General features: G+C 47.6%; 1 protein-coding gene across 1 annotated transcript; it reads right to left on the bottom strand.

Annotated features, from left to right (window-relative positions):
- Nucleotides 1–6,597: 6,597 nt before the first annotated feature.
- LOC146764030 (uncharacterized) lies at nucleotides 6,598–21,227 on the bottom strand. The gene is made up of 2 exons (XM_085565617.1): nucleotides 21,132–21,227; nucleotides 6,598–11,763 (listed from the first exon to the last, which is right to left on the bottom strand). Exon 2 carries the CDS (start codon nucleotides 11,734–11,736, stop codon nucleotides 10,912–10,914), a length of 825 nt encoding a protein of 274 aa, XP_085421743.1. The 5' UTR covers nucleotides 11,737–11,763; nucleotides 21,132–21,227; the 3' UTR covers nucleotides 6,598–10,911.
- Between the last annotated feature and the right edge of the window lie 1,253 nt (nucleotides 21,228–22,480).

The following is a 22,480-nucleotide window of genomic DNA, read 5'->3' as shown; positions in this document are numbered from 1 at the left end:
CTACCCCAGCCTGGTCAGAGAGAAAGCCAGGTAAACTTTCCTAGGAATTGTTCTGGGGAGTTTTGAGAAGGCTGAGAGAAAGAATTAAAGCAATCTTGCAGCTGGTGTTTTGAACAGTTGTTTTCTTATAAGATGTTTACTAAAGGGTGTTTCCTTAATTAGCCAATCATGTGAGGTGTGTTGATTAAAGGACCAGTCAGGTGTTGGAGCAGTGTATAAAAAGAAATGGGTTCCTAATAAAATTAGTATTAGTCTCCTGGAGAGAGTTAGATTTTATGTGTCACCTGACTCTTGTTCCTGACTCAGTGGTGACACCAGGTGACATCAGGTGACCTAAGGATAAAGCCCCAATATCTTACCAGATCCTGGATCCTTCACTAAGGCAAGGGATTTTTCCTTTTGTTGCAATTATGAATTACAATTAAAATGTCAAACAATCAAGGGTTGGGGTCCATCAAAGATCATTTAAAGAAGTTGAACACATAAAAGGCTTTCTGCAGTCTCTCTGAAGGGTTGTCCTCTCTGGCCCCCCCTTTCTATTGTACCAGGAGACGCTTGAGGGAGCCATGAGCCCGTTCAGTGACAGATTGGCCTTTTGAGGAATGAGGAATACCTGTTTTGTGCATAATTCCCCAAAGGCAAAAAAGGTAGCAACTCAGCAGGAAGTATAAGCTGGGCCATTGCCTTTACTTCAGGTGGTATACCCAGAGTTACAAAAGCAGCAGTGAAGTTCTAGAGACATCTTTAGCCGTTTTCCCTGAACGGGCTGATGCAATGTCTTGGTTTGAAAAGACAGGAGTCTGTGTAGGAAGGCAAGACCCTCCTGTGAAATGGAAAAGGTAAACCCCCCTCCCTCCGAATTACCACAATTTCAAAATTAAAAGGCTCTCAAGCAAAGATATGGGAATGGGAATAACAGTTCTTTACTAGGAAAAAAATTAAATTAAAAAAAATGCAGTTAGTACAAACAAAACTAGTGATAGAGTCAGAAACCTGACACCCTGAGGAGTCAGGGTGTTGGTAGTAGTCCTGTTAAATGGTGGCTGCTCCTCCTGGAGTGGCAGATGAAATGCTGCTGAAGTGGTGAACTCTAGAAGGGTGGAGTTTTCTCTGAAGGTCTGGTAGTAGTTGGGCCTGGTCTTCCTCTGGGAATCCAGCAGAGAAGAAGTTGCTTCTCTGAGAATCCAGCGAAGTGGCTGCCAGTGTCTCAAAAAGTGCTGATTTTATGCAGGTAGGAATGCTTGGCTCCTCCCTCTGGGTGGAGCATCTCACAATGGGATGATGTAACTTTACCGGTCATGCAGTGAGTCATTCAATGGTCCATGAACAGAAGATATCTCTCCGGAGGGAGACATTGTTCTTGGAAGAGATAAGAAAACTGCCCAACCTCCAACAGATGGCAAATAGAATACATGCTTATCTTATAAGCCAGGACATCCCACATTCCCATTGTCCCCCTTGTCCCCAATGTCTCCCCTTGTCCCGATGTCCCCAATGTCCCCACACACCCCGATGTCCCCATATCCCCAATGTCCCCCTGATGTCCCCAGTGTCCCCACACCCCATGACTACCCTGTCCTGCCCCGCAATGTCTCTGACATCCCCCCACATCCCTGATGCCCCCAGTGTCCCCGATGTCCCCACACCCCTGACGCCCTGTCCCACCCCGCAGTGTCCCTGTTAATGTCCCTGTTAGTGTCCATGCGGACGCCGCAGATGCGGGCGCTGCTGGGGGCGCCGGGGCGGCTGCACTGCGCCTTCGTGCCCCCGGCCGAGCCCTTCACGCTGCAGTGGCTGCGGCACCGCCACGGCGCCACGCGGCGCCTGCTGGCCTTCGACTCGGCCGCCGCCCGCCTCACCGAGGCCGCGCCGGGTGTGCTGCTGTTCCTGGGGGCCACGGGAGCCCCCCTGGCACCGCGCAAGTGAGGGGAGGGGAGGGGCTGCAGAGCCCTGCGGGGACAGCAGGGGGCGCCACCGAGCGGGGGGGGGGGGGGGGGGGGAGGGGGTGGGGAGGGGGGGTCGGGTGCTCCCGGCCGCCAGGGGGCGCTGCTGGGAGTGGGCGGCCTCAGTCCTCCTGGCCACTAGGGGGCGCCAATGGACAGCCTTGGTCCTCCCGGCCACCAGGGGGCGCTGCAGGCATGGAACTGCTTTGGTCCTCCCAGCCGCTAGGGGGCGCCACTGGCAGTGGGTGGTTTTGGCCCTCCCGGCCACCAGGGGGCCCCACTGGCACGGGACAGCCTCGGTCCTCCTGGCCACTAGGGGGCGCTGTGGGCATTGAATGGTTTTTTGGAAGGTTTTGGGAGCATTTTTTGTGGCTTTTTGGGAGGTCCTGGGGGGCTTGGTGGGTGATTTTTGGAGGGTTTGTGGGGCATTTTTTGGGTTTTTTTGGGGAGTTTTTTGGGTGATTTCTGGGGGCTTTTTTTGTGTGTTTCTTGGAGGGTTTAGCGGGTGATTTTTTGTGGGTTTTGGGAGCATTTTTGGTGGTTTTTTTTGGGGGGGTTCTGGGGGTTTTTGGGCACAGAACGGCCACGATCCTCCCAGCCGCCGGGGGGCACCACTGAGGCCGAACGTTTCCTCGGTCCTCCCAGCCACCAGGGGGCGCCAGGGAGGTGTCGCTGCAGCTGTCCCAGTCCCTCCCAGTCCCTCACAGTCCATCCCAGTCCCTCCCAATATGTCCCAGTATGTCCCAGTCCCTCCCAGTCCCTCCCAGTATGTCCCAGTATGTCCCAGTCCCTCCCAGTATCCCCAGCTCACTGTCCCGTGTCCCAGCCCCTCCCCGGGTGTCCCTGCTGCCGTCCCGGCTGCCCCCGGGGCTCCCGGCCGAGCTGCGCTGTGACGCCGTCGGCTTCTTCCTGCTGGATGTGGAGATCCGCTGGGAGCACCGCGCCCGCGGCCACCCCAGGCCACGCTTGGGGGACACTGAGGGGGACACTGAGGGGGACACTTTGGTGACCACCCTGGGGCCCGGCTGGGACGTGCCACACCGGGTCACTGTGGTGGTGGCGGGTGAGGGACACATGGGGACATCAGGGATGGGGTTTGGGGACACCTGGGGACATCAGGGACAGGGTTTGGCCACAGCTGGGGACATCAGGAACGGAGTTTGGGACACTTGAGAACATCAGGGATGGGGTTGGGGACACCTGGGGACATCAGGGATGGGGTGTGGATGGTCTTGGGACACCAGGACTGGAGCTGGGGACACCTGGGATGGGGTTTGGGACATTGAGGATAGAGTTGGGGACACCAGGACGGAGTTGGGTACATCAAGAGTGGGGTTGGGGACAGCTGGGGACATCGGGAATGGGGTTTGGAGGGTCTTGGGACAGCAGAGATGCCTGGGGACACTGAGGACAGGGTTGGGGACATCAGGAATGGGGTTGGGGACAGCTGGGATATGGCTGGGGACAGCTGGGATGGGGTTGGGGACACCGGGGATGGGGTTTGGGACACTGGGGACAGGACTGGGATCTCCTAAGGGACATCAGGAGCAGAGCTGGGGACATCGGGGGGTGGCCGGTGCCACCAGGACGGGCTCGGTGCCACCCAGGGGTGTCGGTGACACGTCCCCAATGTCCCCACAGGTGCCACCAGGCCCAGCGTGGAGAACATGGCAGGGATGGGCCTGGTGGACATTTGGGGAGGTCTGGGGAGGTTTGGGGACATCTGGGGAGGTTTGGAGACATTTAGGGAGTTTGGGGATATTTGGGGACATTTTGAGAGTTTGGGGACATTTGGGGAGGTTTGGGGACATTTGGGGAGTTTGGGGACATTGGGGACACCGGTGGGGTTGGTGGCACTGGAGGAGTTTGTTCCAGTTTGGATTTTAAGGTTCTTTTCTAAAGCATTGATTAAAAAACCCAAAGCACGAATTTAAAGTCATTAAAGAACCAATTACCCAGCTCCAATTGTTCACTGGATTTTTTTTAAAAAGCAATTTTTAAAAAGTTCCGTTTCCCATTTTATTGATTTTTCATCAAATCTTCGCTTTTGTCACGGGAGAGGGGCAAAAAAAGGAGAAAAAAATGGGGAAAAAAAGGAAAAAAAAGGAGATTTCCTTTCCCATTGTTCCTTCATCTCCACACATCCTAATCAATAGCAGAGAGTTAGCAATGATCAATAGTAGGGAGTTATCAATAATCAATAGTGAGTTATCAATAATCAATAGTGGATTATCAATAATCAATAGCAGTGAGTTATAAAAAATCAATAGCAGATTATCCATAATCAATAGCAGTGAGTTGTCAATAATCAATAGCAGATTATCAATAATCAATAGCAGGGAGTTATCAATGATCAATAGCAGGGAGTTATCAATTATCAATAGCAGGGAGTTATCAATAATAGCAGATTATCAATAATAGCAGTGAGTTATCAATAATCAATAGCAGATTATCAATAATCAATAGCAGTGAGTTATCAATAATCAATAGCAGTGAGTTATCAATAATCGATAGCAGATTATCAATAATCAATAGCAGGGTGTTATCAATAATCAATAGCAGTGCATCATTCTATCGGCATTTTTCACAATATTACAAAGAAATCAATCCAATATTATTTATTGATTATTGATTATTGATAATTAATTATTAATTATTAACCATTACAAATAAATTTATCCGATATCAACTATTGATTATTAATTAATCAATATTGCAGAGAAATAAATTCAGTAGTAATTATTAATTCTTTATTATTACCAGCATTGCAAAGAAATAGACCCAATATCAACTATTGATTATTAATTAATCAACACTAAAAATAAGTTGATCTATTATTAATTATTAAGGATTAATTAATCAATATTACAGATAAGTCTATCCAATATTAATTATTAATTATTGATTATTAAGAATCAATATTACACATAAATTAATCCTATGTTATTAGTTATTTATTATTAATCAATATTACAAGGAAATCGATCCTATATTATTATTATTAATATTACAAAGTAACAAATCCAATAGTGTTAATCAATGTTAAAAATAAAATAATCCAATATAAATTATAAATTATTAATCAATATCACAAAGGAATCAATCTATGTTATTAGATATTAGTAATTATTCATTATTAATCACTCGATATTACAGAAACTTTTATCCACTCTTCATTATTATTTATTATTAATCAATGCTACAGAGGAATCAATCCAATGTCAATTATTTATTATTAATTAATCAATATCACAAATTAATAGTTCCAGTATTAGTTATTAATTATTGATTATTGAGCAATGTCACACGGGAATCGATCCAGCATTAGTTATTGATTATTGATTATTGATCAGTATCACACAGGAATCGATCCAAAGCTCGTTCCCGTGTAACGTTTCCCGCTCGCCGCGAGCTCTGAAAGCGCCGATCGCAGGTCTGTAAAATCACAAACTAATCACTAATTACACAAGTTAATTAATAATAAACTAATTATTACACAAGTTAGTTAGTAATAAATAACTAAAGAAGTTAATTAGTAATGAAATAATAATTATAATAGCGATAAAATCGGAGCAATAAAAACGTGGACAATGAGGGTCAGGACACCACAAGATGATAAAAAATGAAGAATTTTGGACACCCAGGAGTTCTTGGGCACTGTGAAAACACCGATCAGTTGTTCTTGAAATGTTAAAAGTTTATTAATAATAAAATAGTTATTAAAATATGAAATAAAAAATTAAAATAATAAAAATAATAAAATTAAAATACAAAATAAAATCAGAGTTATCAAAATCTGGACAATGACATTTAGGCCACCACAAGGCGATAAAAAGAAAATCATTTCAGACGCCCAGATGTTTTTGGGCACCGTGAAAAATGCCAGTTCTGGTTCTTTAAAATATTTTAAAAATTACTGATTCAAACAAGTTAATTAGTAATAGAATAGTTATAAAAATAGCAATAAATAGGAGCAATAAAAATTTGGACAATGAGGGTCAAAGCACCACGAGATGATAAAAAATGAAGAATTTTGGACATCCAGGAGCTTTTGGGCACTGTGAAAACACAGATCAGTTGTTTCTGAAATTTTAAAAGTTTCTTAGTAATAAAACAATTATTAAGACATATAAAAAATAAAAATAAAATAATAAGAAATAAAATAAAATAAAATTTAAAAATAAAATCAGAGTAATAAAATGTGGATAGCGAGGGTCAGGCACCATGAGACAATAAAAAATTAAGAATTTCAGACATCCAGGAGTTTTTGGGCATTGTGGAAAATAACAATCAGTTGTTTTTTAAATTTTAAAAGTTTATTAGTAATAAAATAGTGAGTAAAAAAAAATAGTAAATAAAATCAGAGTAATAAAAATGTGGACAATGAGGATGAGAACACCACAAGATGATAAAAAATGAATTTTGGACATCCAGGAGTTCTTGGGCACTGTGAAAAGCACCACTCGCTGGTTTTTGAAATTTAAAAATTTACTAATTCAAAAAGTTAATTAGTAACAAAATAGTTATAAAAATAGCAATTAAATCGGAGCAATAAGAATCTGGACAATGAGGGTCAGGACGATGACAAGACAATAAAAAGTGAAGAATTTTGGACATCTGGATGTTTTTGGGCACTGTGGAAAACACCAGTCAGTTGGTTTTTAAAATTGTAAAAGTTTATTAGTAATAAAACAGTTAGCAAAAAACCAGCAATTAAATCAGAGCAATAACAATGTGGACAATGAGGTCAGGACAGTGACAAGACAATAAAAAGCGAGGGATTACGGACGTCCGGATGGTTCGGGCACTGAGCTGCCAAAGCCACGCCTTGAACAAGGAATAACCCAAAAGCAGCAGCCTGTTGCATATTCATCGATCTCATGCATGATGCATCAATCCTGTCCAGCCACAGAGCCCGGAGCAGTGGCAGCCTCTTCTCAATCCCGCGGCGCCCGCAGGGCTGAGCGGGACACGGAGAGTGAATTTCCTTTAATCAGGGAGCCCTTGTGGCAGCACATTGCTCTGCCTCCCAGCATTTTCCACAGAGGAGCACAGAGGGAAACGAAAGAGAAATCAATTTCTGTTTCTGCTCCTTGTTTTAGTATGTGGAACGTGTTTGCAGAATTGTTTAACAATTTGTTACTCAAATTGTTGTGGGGTGGTTGCTGGGTTGGGTTCTGGTGAGGATCGTTTGAGCCTGGGGCCAATCCCACCCACCTGGGGCTGGAATCTCAGAGAGGGTCACGAGTTGTGAGGAGTTAGATTTGGGAGTTAGAAAAAGCGGGTTTGTAGTTTTAGTGTCTCCTTTAAACAGTATATTAATAGAAAAAGCGGGTTTGTAGTTTTAGTGTCTCCTTTAAACAGTATATTAATAGAAAAAGCAGGTTAGTAGTTTTAGTGTCTCCTTTAAACAGTATATTAATAGAAAAAGCAGGTTTGTAGTTTTAGTATCTCCTTTAAACAGTATATTAATGTATATTAGTATAGTTCTAATAAAGAAACCATTCATCCTTCTGAGCTGGAGTCAGGCATCGTCATTTCTTCCCCCCGGCTCGCCTGCATTTACAATAAGCTGTAAATTCTTTTTCTCTGGAAGATTTCGGTGTCCCGCGGCTGCTGTCCCGGTGCAAGTACCTCATTCCTTTCTTCCCACGCACAGAGTTTCTGTTTTAACCACAAAAGCTCCGTTTTAACCACAAATCTACATTTACCCTACCATTAAAATGTTAATACAGCACTACTAATCAATGTAACATAATGCAAATCCTATTCAATTTAATACTTGCAAAAGCCAACCATAAAATATGCATTTTTCACAGAGGACATCCCCAGGCTGCTGCAGGGACAGCGATGTCACCGCTGTGACGTCTCGGGGACGGTGACATCCTCAGGGACATCGCTGCTGTCACTTCTCCCCCCTCCCCAAACCACACTGGATTTGAGACGAATTCGGGGAATTTTCTGGGAATTTTCATTGCAATTGTCCCAAATGCTGATGGGAATTCCTGGGGTGACATCACTGGGGACACTTGGGGACATTCTGAGGACGCTCTGGGGACACTGATGGGGGTGGCGGTGGGTCAGGGGCTGAATGAGCCCCTCGGTGCCTTGCAGCAGAGCCGGGTTATAAATGACAATAGAATAATCGGCTTTTGAAATTCTGTATTGCCTTCTGCACGTTGTTATTGAGCACGAGGATTTTGCTGTGGTACTTGATATTGATATTGATTACTGATAATTCCTTGCAGCTGCTCGCTGGTACAATAAAATCAATCCATTTATGTGTACACCGTATAACAAATTTACTGCTAGAGTAATAAAAAGATATTATATCATAGGCCTTAATATATTAAAAATAGATAAACATTAAATAGATCAATAATAAATACTGGAATAGAGACTATGTAATGTTAAAATGCTTTTGTGTGACTGACTCAGGTGTAAAGCAATTCAGTTGTTTCCCACATCTGTGGACCAGCCTCACCAGGTGATACCAGTGACACAAAGCTCAGAAGAATTTATGAATTTATCAGGGGGCCTGAAACAACAGGGTGGAACCATGAGAAGAAATCAAAAACATCGACTTAATCTACAGAATGTCCTGCAGACAAGTCAGAGGTGAGACCCAAACACGAGTTCCTGGGACACCCAAACCTCCTGGGAGTGTTTGAATAATGTCAAAACTCAGGAGTGTGTTCGTGGCCCTGCAGTGGAACCGGATCCGGAGAACGAAGGGTTAAGTTGAGGGCGAGTTCTTTGGCCAGCCCCAAAACCCTTTTTTATCCCTGATTAAACTTTGTTTAGTAATCCCTTAGTGAACTTTGTTTTTCACACCCGGCTGGGATTTGGGGGGGCCGGGGGGGTCCCTGGACAGCCCCCGCTGCTGAGCACTGACCCCCCCTCACCGAGCACCGGGACCCCCCAAAAACCGCACCCGCACCCCTTCAGTGCCCCCGACCCCCCGAGCACCGGGCCCGGACCCCCCTTTGTGCCCCCCACCCATCACGGGGGTTCCTCCCCCTCCCCTTTGACCCCCCAGAGCCGCGGGACCCCCGGGAACAGCGCCGGGACCGGGGGGGCCCAGGGATGTGAGAATTGGATTCGTAAAGGATTCCCAAATCCTGGCAGAAAGCTCACACTGCCTTGGACTTGTCCATGCAAACTCTGAGATTTTATTGTGCCAGCGAGCAGCTGCAAGGAATTATCAATAATCATTATCAGTATGAGCACCTGAGCAAAATGCTGGGGGTCAATAGGAACCTGCAAAAGGCAACAGAGAAATGCCAAACCCAACAGAAAAAACAGGAAAATGCAAAAGGCAGCAGGGGAATGCAAAAGCCTTCTGAGTGCTCTCAGAATGTCCCCAGGTGCGGCTGGTAACGTCATCCCAGAAACTCCCATCAGCATGTGGGACAATGCCCATGAAAATTCCCAGAAAATTCTCCGAATTGGTCTCAGATCCCGCGCGAGGAGGGGACTGGTGACGCCAGCGCTGTCCACCAGGATGTCACTGTCCCTGATGGCATCAGAGCGGTGCCATCGCTGCAGCAGCCTGGGGAGATCCTCCACGGCTTTTTGGCACCGCTGGGCCAGGGCGCGCCTGCTGGGGCCACCGGGGCCGCCGGAGCCACCACAGGGACTCAAGAGGAGGTCGTGGATGTCCCCAAGTGTCCCCAGCAGGTGATCCTTGCCCAGGCAGGCACTGGCATCCCACAGCTGCTCAAACCCGGCCACTTTGGCCACCAAGGCCTCAGGGACATCGGGGGACGCCTTCTTTGTCCCCTCCAGGATGGCCTCGATGTCCCCGAGCCGGCGCTGCAGCTCCTCGGGGAACCACCTGCCTCCTTCACACTCTTCCACCAAGCGCTCCAGTGGCCCCAGGGCCACCTGTGCCCAATGTCCCCTTCTGGTGGCCACCATGGCTTGGCTGCTGGCCACCACGGCCTCTCCCACGGCCTCGTTGGTGGCCGCAGCCACCTGGGCCTTGTGCATGGCCCTGCCGAGGCCCTCTTTTCCCTGCCCAGGGCCACCTTCAGCTGCTGGGCTGTGGCCACCAGGCTGCTCCCAGCCGTCCTCCTGCGGGTGGCCACGTTCTGCAGGTCCCCGGCCCGGATGGCAGCGATGGCCGCGTCCCAGCGGGCGTCGCGGAGCTCGGTGGCATCCCAGGCCAGCAGGGCCCGGCTGTCCTCGAGCCTGACCACCAACTCCTGCCAGGCCCAGGCCGCAGCTCTCACATCGGCCCAGGTGGCCCCTGGGGTGGCCACAAGCACGGCCAGGGCCTGGCCCAGGGAGGGGACACCACGGTGGCCCAGGGAGGTGACACCGCCCTGCTCCAGGGTCTCATGGAGACTCCAGGTGAAGTTCCTCAGGTTCCCGTGCAGGGACTCTGGGGACATGAGCTGCTGCTCGTCCCTCTGTAACCCGGGCACGGTGGCTGCCACCTCACCCAGGGTGGCCACCACATTCACCAGTGACTCCAGCTGGTAAGGGGACACCTGGGGAGGAGACAGGGGAGGTGTCAGGGACCTGCTGGCACTTGTGGTCTCCTGCGGTGGCCTCTGAGTCCTCCCAGGGTCCCCTTTGTCCCCTCCCTGGAGGGCTCTGCTGTCCCCTCTGTCCCTTTGTCACCCCCTCATCCCCTCTGTCACACCCCTGCCACCCCCCACTGTCCCCTCTTCTTGCCCAGGGAGACAAACTGTGTCTGTGTCTCCCACAGTTTCTGCTCAGTCAGGCCTCAGATATCGGGCCCCTTTATCAGCTCCATTGCTTTACTCTCTGTTTTATTCCCCATACCGGGGTACCAGGGCTCTGCCCCACGGGGGTCACTGGGGATCATCCAGCCCGGATCCTCCCATGGGGGATGGAGCTGCAGCAGCGCACCAAGCTCTTCCTGCACTCTCTTCCCTCACTCCAAGCTCTTCCCTCACTCAAAGCTCTTCCCTCATTCAGGGCACTTACAGGGATTCCCTTAGTGGCACCTCCGTTGGTGCTGGGTCAAGTTTGAGCTCCTGGTGAAGCTCTTCCCACACTTCCCACACTCGTAGGGCCTCTCCCCGGTGTGGATGCGCCGGTGCACGGTGAGGTGGGAGTTGTGCTTGAAGCCCTTCCCGCAGTCAGGGCAGCGGAATGGCCTCTCCTCTGTGTGAATCCGCTCATGCTTGAGGACATCGGAGCTGGTCTGAAACCTCTTCCCACACTGGGGACACTCATAGGGCCTCTCCCCAGTGTGGATGCCCTGGTGTCTTCTCAGGGCAGAGGCCCACCCATAGCTCTTCCCACATTCCAAGCACTCATAGGGCCGTTCTCCTGTGTGGATCACCTGGTGCACCATCAGGCCAGACCTGTCTTTGAAGCCCTTCCCACACTTCCCACACTCGTAGGGCCTCTCTCCAGTGTGGATGCGCCGGTGCACGGTGAGGCTGGAGTTGCGGTTGAAGCCCTCCCCACAGTCGGGGCAGCGGAAGGGCCTCTCCTCTGTGTGAATCCACTCATGTCTGAGGAGATTGGAGCTGGTCCGAAACCCCTTCCCACACTCCCCACACTCATATGGCCTCTCCCCAGTGTGGATCCTCTGGTGATTAATCAGGTCTTTGCTCCGGCTGAAACCCTTCCCACATTCCAAGCACTTGTGGGGCTTCTCCCTGCCATGACGCTTCTCCACCAGCTCCGAGCTCCGCCTGGATCTCCGCCCGCCTTCCTGGCTCAGGGGGGCTCTTTCCTCCCTGCAGCGCCCTGGGCTGGGTTTGCCGCTCCTCCTCCTGCAGCATCTTCGGGGCTTTTTCTCCTCCTCCATCCAGCCACAGCCAGGGAATGAAAAATCCTGCTTTGACCGAAAAACAAAAGGAGAGCTCCTTAGACTGGAGGTGCCTCCTTGCCCAAGTTCATCTCAGGAAATCATAGGGAATCTTGTGTCTGTAAGAACCTCTGAAACACCAAGATTCAGCCCAAAAATCCCACAAACTTCAAGACACAGGACAAAAACTCCCCAAACATCACAAGTCAGCAAAAACCTCCTCCAAAATATAAAGATTCAGCTGCCACATAAAACCAAAGCACCAACATTTAGCCCAAGAAAGCTCAGAAACACCAAGATTTACCCCCTGAAAATCTTGGATCCCCCTCCACAGTCACCTGCTGCATGTGGGGAGAGCAGCGCTCCTGGGCCTGGAAGGAGGCTGCAGATACAGGGAGGGGTGGAACCTTCTGCTGCTCCCTCTTTCTGCTCCTTCTCCTCCTCCTCTTGTGTCTCTGCTCTTACTCACAATCCTCTTCCTCCTGACATTCCTCCTTCGCCTGCACAATCCCACCCTCTCCTGCCACCTGCATCCTATGACCATTCTGTTCCTCCACCCTGCTTCTCCTTCCCTTCTCCTCCTGCCCCCAGGCCCAGCACCCACTGCCGGCTCCCTCTTCCCCCCAGCCCCACAGCATCCCAGCGCAGGGGCAGGGATGGAGCTGGGGCAGGTCGGGCTGGGGCAGCGCTGGGCTCTCGGCCGCTCCCGCCCGCACTCGGTCCCCACTGCAGCCGCTCCCGCCAGGACAGCGCGGGGGGGCCCGGCCTTGGCGCTGCCCCACTCCCACCTCCCCAAATTCCCCTCGCGGGGCCATGGGGCCGAGGGGGGGCGCAGGTGGGGTCCAGGTGGGGAATGCTGAGATAATTTCAAGAGTGGGTCCCCAAGAAGAAGAATTGGAATTTGTGGTAGACACAGGGGCAGAATTAACCTTTCTCTTAAATATTCCAAAAGGTTATAGTGTAAGCAAAGATACCGTAATAGTAACAGGAGCAAAAGGAGAGAGTTTCACAGTACCCGTTATTAAAAATGTGGTAATAGAAGGAGAAACTAAATTTTGGATGAGGGATGTTTTCTTGGTCCCAGTGGCAGGTAGCAAATTATTGGGAGAAGATTTACAGGTGAAATTAGGAATAGGGGTTGTTCCAGAAGATGGGAAGATGACAGCTAGACTTTTAAAACTAGGCCAGGAGGATGGAAGAAGAATTAACAAGGAAGTTTGGGCTGGGGAGGGAAATAGGGGAAGATTAAATATTGACCCCATAAAGATTACAACTGAGGAAAAAAAAATTGTCCCATACATGTACGGCACTATCCTGTATCTTTAGAAGGACGGGAATGTTTAAAGCCAGTAATAGAAGGACTAACAAAGGATGGGACATTAGAACCTTGTATGTCTCCCCATAATACCCCAATACTCCCAGTAAAGAAGCCTGACGGGAGCTATAGACTGGTACAAGACTTAAGGGAGGTTAACAAAGAACTCAGACCCGCTATCCAGTGGTACCAAATCCTTATACTCTTTTCAGTAAAGTTCCTCCCCAGCATCAGTGGTTTAGTGTAGTGGACCTTAAAGATGCCTTTTGGGCTTGCCCATTAGCCCAGGAGAGCAAGTTATCTTTGCTTTTGAATGGAAGGACCCACTAACTGGGAGAAAACAGCAATTAAGATGGACAAAACTACCACAGGGGCTTACAGAATCCCCAAACTTATTTGGACAAGCTTTAGAAACAATACTACAAACTTTCCCCACTCCCCCTGGAATACAAATTATCCAATATGTGGATAATCTTTTACTTTCTGGGGAAGCTGAAGCTGAAGTTAGAGAGGCTACTATAAAGCTTTTGAATTTTCTTGGGGAAAAAGGATTAAGGGTATCAAAAGGGAAGCTGCAATTTGTAGAATCAGAGGTAAAATATCTTGGACACTTGCTTAGTAAGGGTAGTTGGAAGCTCAACCCAGACTGAAACACAGGGATTCTATCCCTTCCCCCTCCCTCTTCAAAGGGGGAAATCAGAAAGATACTCAGATTATTGGGATATTATAGATTGTGGATTGAAGGATATACACAGGCAGTAAAATTTTTGAATAAAAAAAAGTGACAGAGGGAGATGATATAAAATGGATCAAAAAGGATAATGAAAAATTAAGAAAAAAGAAGTTAAAACTAGCCCCAATATCAACTTTAAGCTCACCTTCACTAGCAACACCCTTTCATTTGTATGTAAATGAAAAAAAGGGGGTAGCTCATAGGGTTTTGTTTCAAGAGTGGGGAGGAGTAAAGAGACCCATGGCTTATTTATCAAAGATGTGGGATCCAGTAAATCAAGGCTGGCCAGTGTGTATTCAAGCTATAGCAGCTACTGCAATCCTAGTAGAGGAAAGTCATAAACTGACTTCTAGAGGTAAATTAATTGTGTGCACACCTCATGCAGTACTAAATTTCTTCCAATTTGCATTGTGATTTTTATCTTGAAATACATAACTTATTGTACTCTAGGATTGAAAAACTAGTTTACACCTGTAACATAGCAAAACCTGCTATTAATTTGAGTCAATGCAGACTGTTCAATCATGTTCTCAGTGTGTAAAGTTAAACTAAAGGTAACACCAACTGCTTGGTAGGTCAATGAGAAACAATTTTCCTTCCAACCAGTCCTTTTTCATGTACCCAAATGTGTTTTGCTTTCTTAGTTTTTTTGTTTTGTTTGTTTGCTAGTTTTTCTGGAAGTGCTAACTACTTGCAGTGTATCTAGAACAGCAAATAAAATTGTGCATACAAAACACTTGTAAAAAAATAGGGCTCATTTTTTCCCACAATGGAAGGTGGCTACATATAGAAAAGGGAAACTACAAAGCTAGATGAAGAAAAAGTTTCAGTATCTTCTAATGTAAACAATTTGTTACTTCCAGCATCACAGTGGGTGTGTGACACACACATATGAAAAAGATGGTGAGGGAGATCTCTGTTTACTACGGTTTCCTATTTCTTGAATGAGTTAGAGAGCTATGAAGCAATTGTGATTCCTTGTGTGGATTACCCAGGCCTGCAGGGAGGGCTGGGCCATGGTTCCCTCTGTGCTGCAGGCAGCCCTGCAGCGTGGCAGCAGTGGCTTGCCTCTGGTGAGTTTGCAGGCAGGGTGCTCCAGCACTGCAGTGCTCAGGGGCAGTTTCCTACTTTGACACCAAAGCTTAAATTCAAGAGTGCCTCTTCCCATCCAGTTATTGTTTGTACTGTAAGAACCTCTTCAGAGAGTGTCTCCTGGCAGTCAAAAAGAGAGTATTGCAGAGATAAATTCCTTACTTGCTGTCTCCCCCACTGTATCCACATTTTGTCTATTCCCTCTTCAAATTATAGATTTGTAAAACTCATGCTCTGTGTCCTCAGATGCCCTTCCCAAATCAAACCTTGGCTTCTTTGCAAATTATATTGCACTAACAAGCATTGCCTTAAATTTTTTATTGCAGGCAAGATCACTTCAGAAGTAAGTTTTTGTTTACCTTGTTCCTAAACCCTTTCAAGCTTGTGAATGGAAAATTGTGACAGCAAAATAAGTCTTTAGTTTTAGCACTGTCAGCTGTGGGTAGCTGGTAGCCCTTGGTGGAGGGTGCCGTGAATTAAAGGCCTGCAGAACACACATAACAAAAGTAATTAAATTTGTAAGGAAGTTGAAAAAGGAGGGAGAGGTGATTGGCAGACTCACCTCTCCAGGATGTAGGACTAATGTTAGAAAGTGGACTGATATTGGAATGTGGATGTTGAAATGTGAAGAGAGAAAAAGAGAGCGAAAGAGAGAGAAAGGGAGAAGAGAGAAGAAGAGAGAAGAAGAGAGAAGAAGAGAGAAGAAGAGAGAAGAAGAGAGAAGAAGAGAGAAGAAGAGAGAAGAAGAGAGAAGAAGAGAGAAGAAGAGAGAAGAAGAGAGAAGAAGAGAGAAGAAGAGAGAAGAAGAGAGAAGAAGAGAGAAGAAGAGAGAAAAAGAGAGAAAAAGAGAGAAAAAGAGAAAGAGAGAGAAAGGGAAAGAGAGAGAAAGAGAAAGAGTGAAATACGCCCCAAAGTTCCCATACCGCAGCTATTTGTAAGTTCTCCCCCATTCCTGCTAGACAGAGTGACAACAAGGGGAGGGGAGTGAGGAAGTACAGTCAAAGGCAAAGCTGTGAAAAAGAGGGAGAGCTGGACCTCCAATAGAGATAAGATCAAAGCAGAGATAGCTGACTCTCACAATGTGCTTTATTTTTTTAAACAAAACTTCTTTTTTTTCCTTCTGATTTTTGTTGTTAAGGAAAGGAGGCTTTTGTTCTGAAGAATGGGTCTGTAAGACTAAAACAGTTGGATGTTGCCTAAAAAGCAAAAAACCAAGAGATGTGATACATCTTGTGTTAAATTTGGGCTAGTCTTTTTTTATTTAACTAGTTATAGCTCACAAGAAGAAGAATTGGCCTCTGCAGCAATTAGCACAGCTGGATACAAGAAGAAGAAGCAGCTATAGAAAAAGTTTTTAGTTAAACCCAGAAAGTTTTGAAGAAAACTAATGGTGAAAGTTAATGCAGTATTGTTTTTCTTTTAACACTGTGTTATTAAGAAGTCCTTTCCAGGTACTACTAAAGCAGCAATCCCAACCATGGAAAAGAGGGTGAATTCATGCCAGCAAAATAAAAGAATTTGTGAAGAAACGTGAGGAATGGACTATCACATCAAAACTGGGTGATACCAAATTGACTTTCAACCAGGACTGGGTGGTAATGGTTTGGGAAGACCCAAATGACCAAAGGCAGGTACAAAGAATAACACCTAACTGAGAAATAAGGCAAAGCTTGCATCACTGGTTCTAAGCCCTGCCTGAATAAGCCCTGAGACGCCTCCGACACCTCCTTGGCAGAGGAACACTGCCACTTCAAACAGGAGGATCGGGAGTGTTTGAGTCAAAGAGTTCTGATAGTCTGGCCTTAGCCTGTGACTTGTACAGGCAAGAAGGGAAATTGCCATTAATACTATGCTGTATACTTTATTTGATTCATCCCCATATTGGACATGGCAGCTGGGTTATAAGTGAATGTTTAAATTATGAGAATAATTGGCATTGTAGCTCACAAAATCTATGTTCTCGTGGCAAGAAGTATTGAGTACTGAATCAATCCCCTATACAGAAAGACCTCAAAAACTGAAGTAATAAATTGCTTTTGTAGATGGGGATTATCAATGCCTGTGGACTGAGAGATACCTGAGGAATGGTGGAAAACCACAGTTAAAAGGTGTCAAAAACAATTTGCCTGGAAATGAGTAAAAAAGGAGTGACAAGGGAAACAGAGGGCAAGCCTGGATTGAGCACTGTACTCACCAGCGAGAAGATCACACGTACCTGCTATGGGCAGCAGCCCCCCAGGCAGGGGAGGTGGGGGTATAAGCCAAGCCAGACCTCTGTCATTCCTGTTTCTGTCTCTCATTTGTTGTCTTTTCCCTTCTGAGATAGCAGCAAGATCGTGTCACAAATGCTACAGAAAGTATCACATGGAAAGAAACCAAAGTTCCTTTTTGTTACACACACCCATGTCAACAGCCACTGTTATAACCCGTCCAAATTAAGTATCTGCAGGAAAAAGGGGGAAAATTATCACATTACGAAGAACTTAGGAAAAAGTAGTAATACTTGGGGCATGGAATGTCCAAAAGGAGAGAGATGGATTTGTTTTACATTTGATCTTAGAAATATAGTCCAAGATTCGGTAAAGAGACAATTAGTAAAAAAAAAGGTAAAACAAGTACAGCAGTCTAGCTCTGTGTTAACCCCAAATTATATCCTGAGTCATATTAAATGACTCCAAGCAGTTATAGAGAAGATAATAAACAAAGCTGCTCAGGCATTGGAATTAATATGGAGTCTGCAAAGCCAAACATCACCTGCAGTGCATTAAAATAGGTTGGCTTTACGCTATTTATTGGCTAAAGAATGGGGTGTACAGATTGTTGAAAATAGATGGCAATGAGGTTGTCATCCTGGAAAAAACAAAGGATATCAGAAAAAAATTATGACCCAGGTATCAGTCCAAAAATGGGAAAATAACGTTAAAAACTAGCAGGTGGGGTAATGTATTGAGAATGGGATGGTGGAAGAAATTAGGATTCTTCCTTTTATGTGTTACAAGTGTTTTAATATTTCTTCTTTGTTTAATCCCATGTTTTATTTGATTACCAACAGAGTCCAAAGAATGCAAGAGGACAGGAAATATTCTTTATAAATCATTTGGCTTGAGCAGTAAGAGGTGGGATTGTGAAAAATGCATATTTATGATTGGCTTTTCGCAAACGTTACAATGAATATTATATGTGTCATGTTAGAAAGTTATGCTGTATTAATTCCCTTACATATTGTGTTAAGTGTAGTTTTAGGTTACAACATTATGTTAAAATAGAGATTATGTATGTGGGGGGAGTTTTCTTTTTAGGAATGAGATGCTCCCTTTGAAGAACACCTAAATCTTCCAAAGGAGAGGAATTTATGGCTTCTGATCAGAAGAAGCTAATTTCTTCAGGCCTTGCTCAGACTTGAAGAGGCCAGGGGATTAAAGGGAACAGTTGACATACAACAGAGTTTCTTGTTTAGAACAGAATGTATGCATAACCATGAAGAATGTATGAATATGCAACAAGTGTCTTGGTTTAAGGGTGATTCCTTTGTTCACAAGTCAAGCTTTTCTTGACTTAGTGTCCGAGAGCATCTGGACATCCGTAATTCTTTGCTCTTTTTGTCTTGTAATTGTCCTAACTCTAATTGTATTATTATTTTTATAACCATTTTATTACTATTAAACTTTTAAAATTTTAAAAACCAAGTGATTAGAGTTTTTCAAAATTTTCAAAACTAGATGAGATTTAAAGGTGACCCTTTAACTCATAAACAATAAATAGATGATTTGAAGGAAAACAAAAAAGCAGCAGTTGTGGGGGGGGCACAACTGAGGCTGCTGAAGGCTGCTGTGGAAGAGAAGCTGCATTCCAGGCACCCAGGAGGAGCTTCAGAAATGCAAATTAACACTGCTGGGGCAAACTGGGGACAATGTACCTGGCTCTTCTTGCCTGGGGCAGGAATTGGCTGATTCCCTCTGCCCCTCACCCCAAGCTCTGCCTGCTTGCACAGATGGAATCTGCACAGCTGAAGGCAGAGCCCATGCTGAGGATCTCTGACTCTGCAACAGAAATTGATGAAGCTGCAAAGGGAAACAGCAAATGGAGAATGTTGGGAAAACTTCACTAAAATAAGGGGGGGATCATCCCTCTGCCCACTCCAACATCTGCTGTCACTGTCTGTGCTGTACAGGGTGTATCAGAGCACTGGGGGTTTTGCTAGAACAAGTTCAGGGAAATCAGTTGGAATTCAAGTATATGATGAAGGAGTAAGAAAAAAAATGGTCAATTGATGCAGCCCCAGCTTGAGGGAGCGCCCAAACATGGGGAAAAGATGAACGGCCACCAGAACAAATCCTACAACACCATGGACCAGCCCCTGGGAACCAAAATGATTTTGTGAAAAATGCATGTTATATGGCTCTGTGCAGATAGTTACTATATGTATTATGTTATATTGATAACTTGTGCTGTATGAACATTTTAATAGTACGGTAAACGTAGCTTTGTAGATAAAATTAAGCTTTAGTAGTTAAAAGAGAAAACATGCATGTGTGTGTGTGTGTGGGGGGGGGGGGGTTAAGGAATGAGAACACCTAAATTCGCTCAAGGAACACCTAAATTCTCCAGACAAGAGCAATTTATGGATTTCTTACTAGAAGAAGTTAATTTCTTCAGGCCATGCTCAGACCGGAGGATGCCGTGGGGATTAAAAAAAACAGCTGACATAAAACAGACAGAGTTTCTTGTTTTAAATAAAATGTATGCATAACCATGAAGGATATATGAATATGCAACAGTGTATTTTTTTAGGGGTGATTCCTTTATTCACAAGGTATGGTTGTTGTGGCTTAAGTGCCCAAGAGAGCATCCGGACATCTGCAAGTCTTTGCTTTTTAATGTCTTGCAATTGTCCTAACTCTAAATTTTTATTAGTCTAATTGTATTCCTACTTTTATAACCATTTTACTAGTATTAAACTTCTAACATTTTAAAAACCAAGTGACTGGCGTTTTTCACAAAATCAAATAAGGAGACAGAGAACCCATTTATCATTTCAATGGCATCATTAGATTACAAGCTGTCCTCAGAATAAGGACCAACCAGACAGCTCCAGCTCCTGACCTTCCTGCCGACCAAGCCACTGAAATGAGGAACACAACATTTCACCAGGGGATGGGATCAGATTATCTCTTAGCAGAAAAAGCAGGAGTTTGTGGAAAACTAAATTACTCAAACTGCTGTTGGCAAAGAGATGACAAAGGAAAAGTGCTGAAAAAGATAAGAAAGGAAATAGGAGAGCAGTTTATGTATTGGTCCAAACATGGAAAGGATGAGAATGGGACACGCTTTCCTGGCTCCCCAGCACACCAGGGGTTAAAGGAATGCTGCTTCTCCTCTTCTGTGCTGCAGCAACTCTCATCTTTTTACCATGCTCCGCACCTTGGCAGTGCAGCTCATCCAGCAGCTGAGCCAGGGCATGCAGGTGGCAGCCAGGCCTCCTGATCCACAAACGGCTACAAAAGGACAGGGAATGAGGGCACCGAGAATAATCCCAAAACCAAAGAGGGCCTGGGAAGAACAAAACAGAGTCAAGGAGTGAATCTGCCTGGAGATAGGGCCGGGCACTTGTAGATAAGGGGAGAAACAATCAGTTCCAGTAAATGTTAGAAAATGACCCAGAGAGCTGCTCAAAGTCCCGCTACATTCCCGAACTTCGAGGAGAAGAACAAAGACTTAACAGAGCCATGAATATCGGCTGTTCTACAAAAGGAGGGTGCACATTAACGAGGACAGGCTCCAGGCGCATCGGGAAGTCGGAACCTTCCAAGGAACTCAGCCGGTGGGCAAAGGCAGAGGGAGATCGGCCGGGAAAATGAGGATAAAAAGGAGGCTGCGGGCTACAGCCACGGCAGAGAGCGCACGGCAAATGCCCCACGGCCTCTGCCCCTGCTCGGCAATAAAGTCACTTTGACAGGACTCCTCGCTCTCCGCCGGGCACACGAACCTCCGGCGACGGGAATTTCCCCGCCCGCTCCCGGCCGCGGGGCAGCCCCTCTGTCCTACCCACAGCAGCCGGGCCGAGCCAGCGCTGCTCCGGCAGCGGCTCCTGCCCGGCCCCGGCGGGAAGGAGACCGCGGGCAGCCGCTCCCGCAGCGCCCTCAGCCCGGGGCCGGCACGGGCCGGACACGGCACCGGCGAGCCGCCGGAGCCCCCTGCCGCCCCCTCCGCCCGCAGCCAGCCCCGAGCCCCCGCAGAGCCCAGCGCGGCTCCCACCTGCGCCGGGGCCGCCTCCGAGCTCCGCCGCCGCCGCCTCACCGCGCTCCGGCCGCTGCCGCCGCTGCCGGGCCCGCACAGCCGCTCGGCCAATGGCGGCGCTGCGCGGCCACGGCCGCCCTCAGCCCGCCGCCGGGGCCGCGCCGCGCCCCGCTCCCACCAATCAGCGCGCCGCAACCGCGACTGACGGCACCGGCGGCCAATGGCAGCGAGCTCGGGGCGGGCTCTGCGCACGGCCCCGCCTCGCCCCGCGCTCTCGGCGCCCCCGGGCTGCGTGAGGGGAAAGCCGGAGATGAGGAACAGCCCCGGCACGGGCCCGGCCCGAGCCGGGATTGAGCTGCCCACACAAACAAACTTCTCCGCGCCTCCCGCCACGGCTTTCCCGGCCCTGCGCCTCCCGTGCCTCCGCCTCTGCGGGAAGCCCAGGAGCCTCACTTCTCCTGCCCCTCGTTAGCGCATCAGTGCTTCGCTTTGATTTCCCCCGAAAAGGGAAACCTGCCCCAAGCCCTGTGGGTGGGTGGGGCAGGGGAGAGATTTCTGGCAGAAAACTCCAAAGACTCGGAGCAGGAGAAGGAGAAGTCAGTGCAGAGCCTTAAATGCAGCTTTCCCCACGCCTCCCTGCTCCCAGCTGCACCTCCTCCCCCGGCAGGGCAGGAGACAGGGAATGGGGCCATGCTCAGCTCATCCCCCGGGGCTTCTCCCTCTGCTCAGGGACAGGAGTCGTTCCCTGCTGCACCCTGCGCTCTCTCCCGGCCGAGACTTCTCCAGGAACTTCTCGGAGCGGAGTCCATCCCCTGGGCACAGCCCCCTCCGAGTGCTGCAGCGTGGGTCACTGTGCCACGGGCTCAGTCCTGCCAGGACAGGCTGCTCCAGCGGGGCCCCTCTGCCCGCGGGCTCACAGCCTCCTCTCGGCATCGCCGAGCTCCAGCCCGGCTCCTCCAGGGGCTGCGGGGGATCTCTGCATCCCCATGGACCTGCAGGGGATCTCTGCATCCCCATGGACCTGCAGGGGGATCTCTGCCTCCCCATGGACCTGCAGGGGATCTCTGCATCCACATGGACCTGCAGGGGGATCTCCGCAGCCCCATTGTAATATATGTTATGGAATAATTTGTGCTTATGTAAAATATACATCAAGTCAGTTGTGCTTGTAGAAAAAGATTCTTAAAGTTTTATATGGCCAGTGGCTGCAGCCGGGGCTGGAGAAACCACAGATGGCAGAGAAAGAAAGACCTAATTTCTAAATGAAGAAAGGTAGCTGGGTGCAGAGATGGGCTCTTTCCGGGGACAATCCAGTAGACACCCAACGTTTAACCCCTGGTTGCAGGGGAGCCAGGAAACCAGGCACA

The sequence above is a fragment of the Lonchura striata genome, chromosome 36 (assembly GCF_050655825.1).
Source record: "Lonchura striata isolate lonStrDom1 chromosome 36, ASM5065582v1, whole genome shotgun sequence".
Lineage (NCBI taxonomy): Eukaryota > Metazoa > Chordata > Aves > Passeriformes > Estrildidae > Lonchura > Lonchura striata.
Note: the sequence above shows the minus strand (reverse complement) of the source record. Positions and strands in the feature narration are given on the sequence as shown.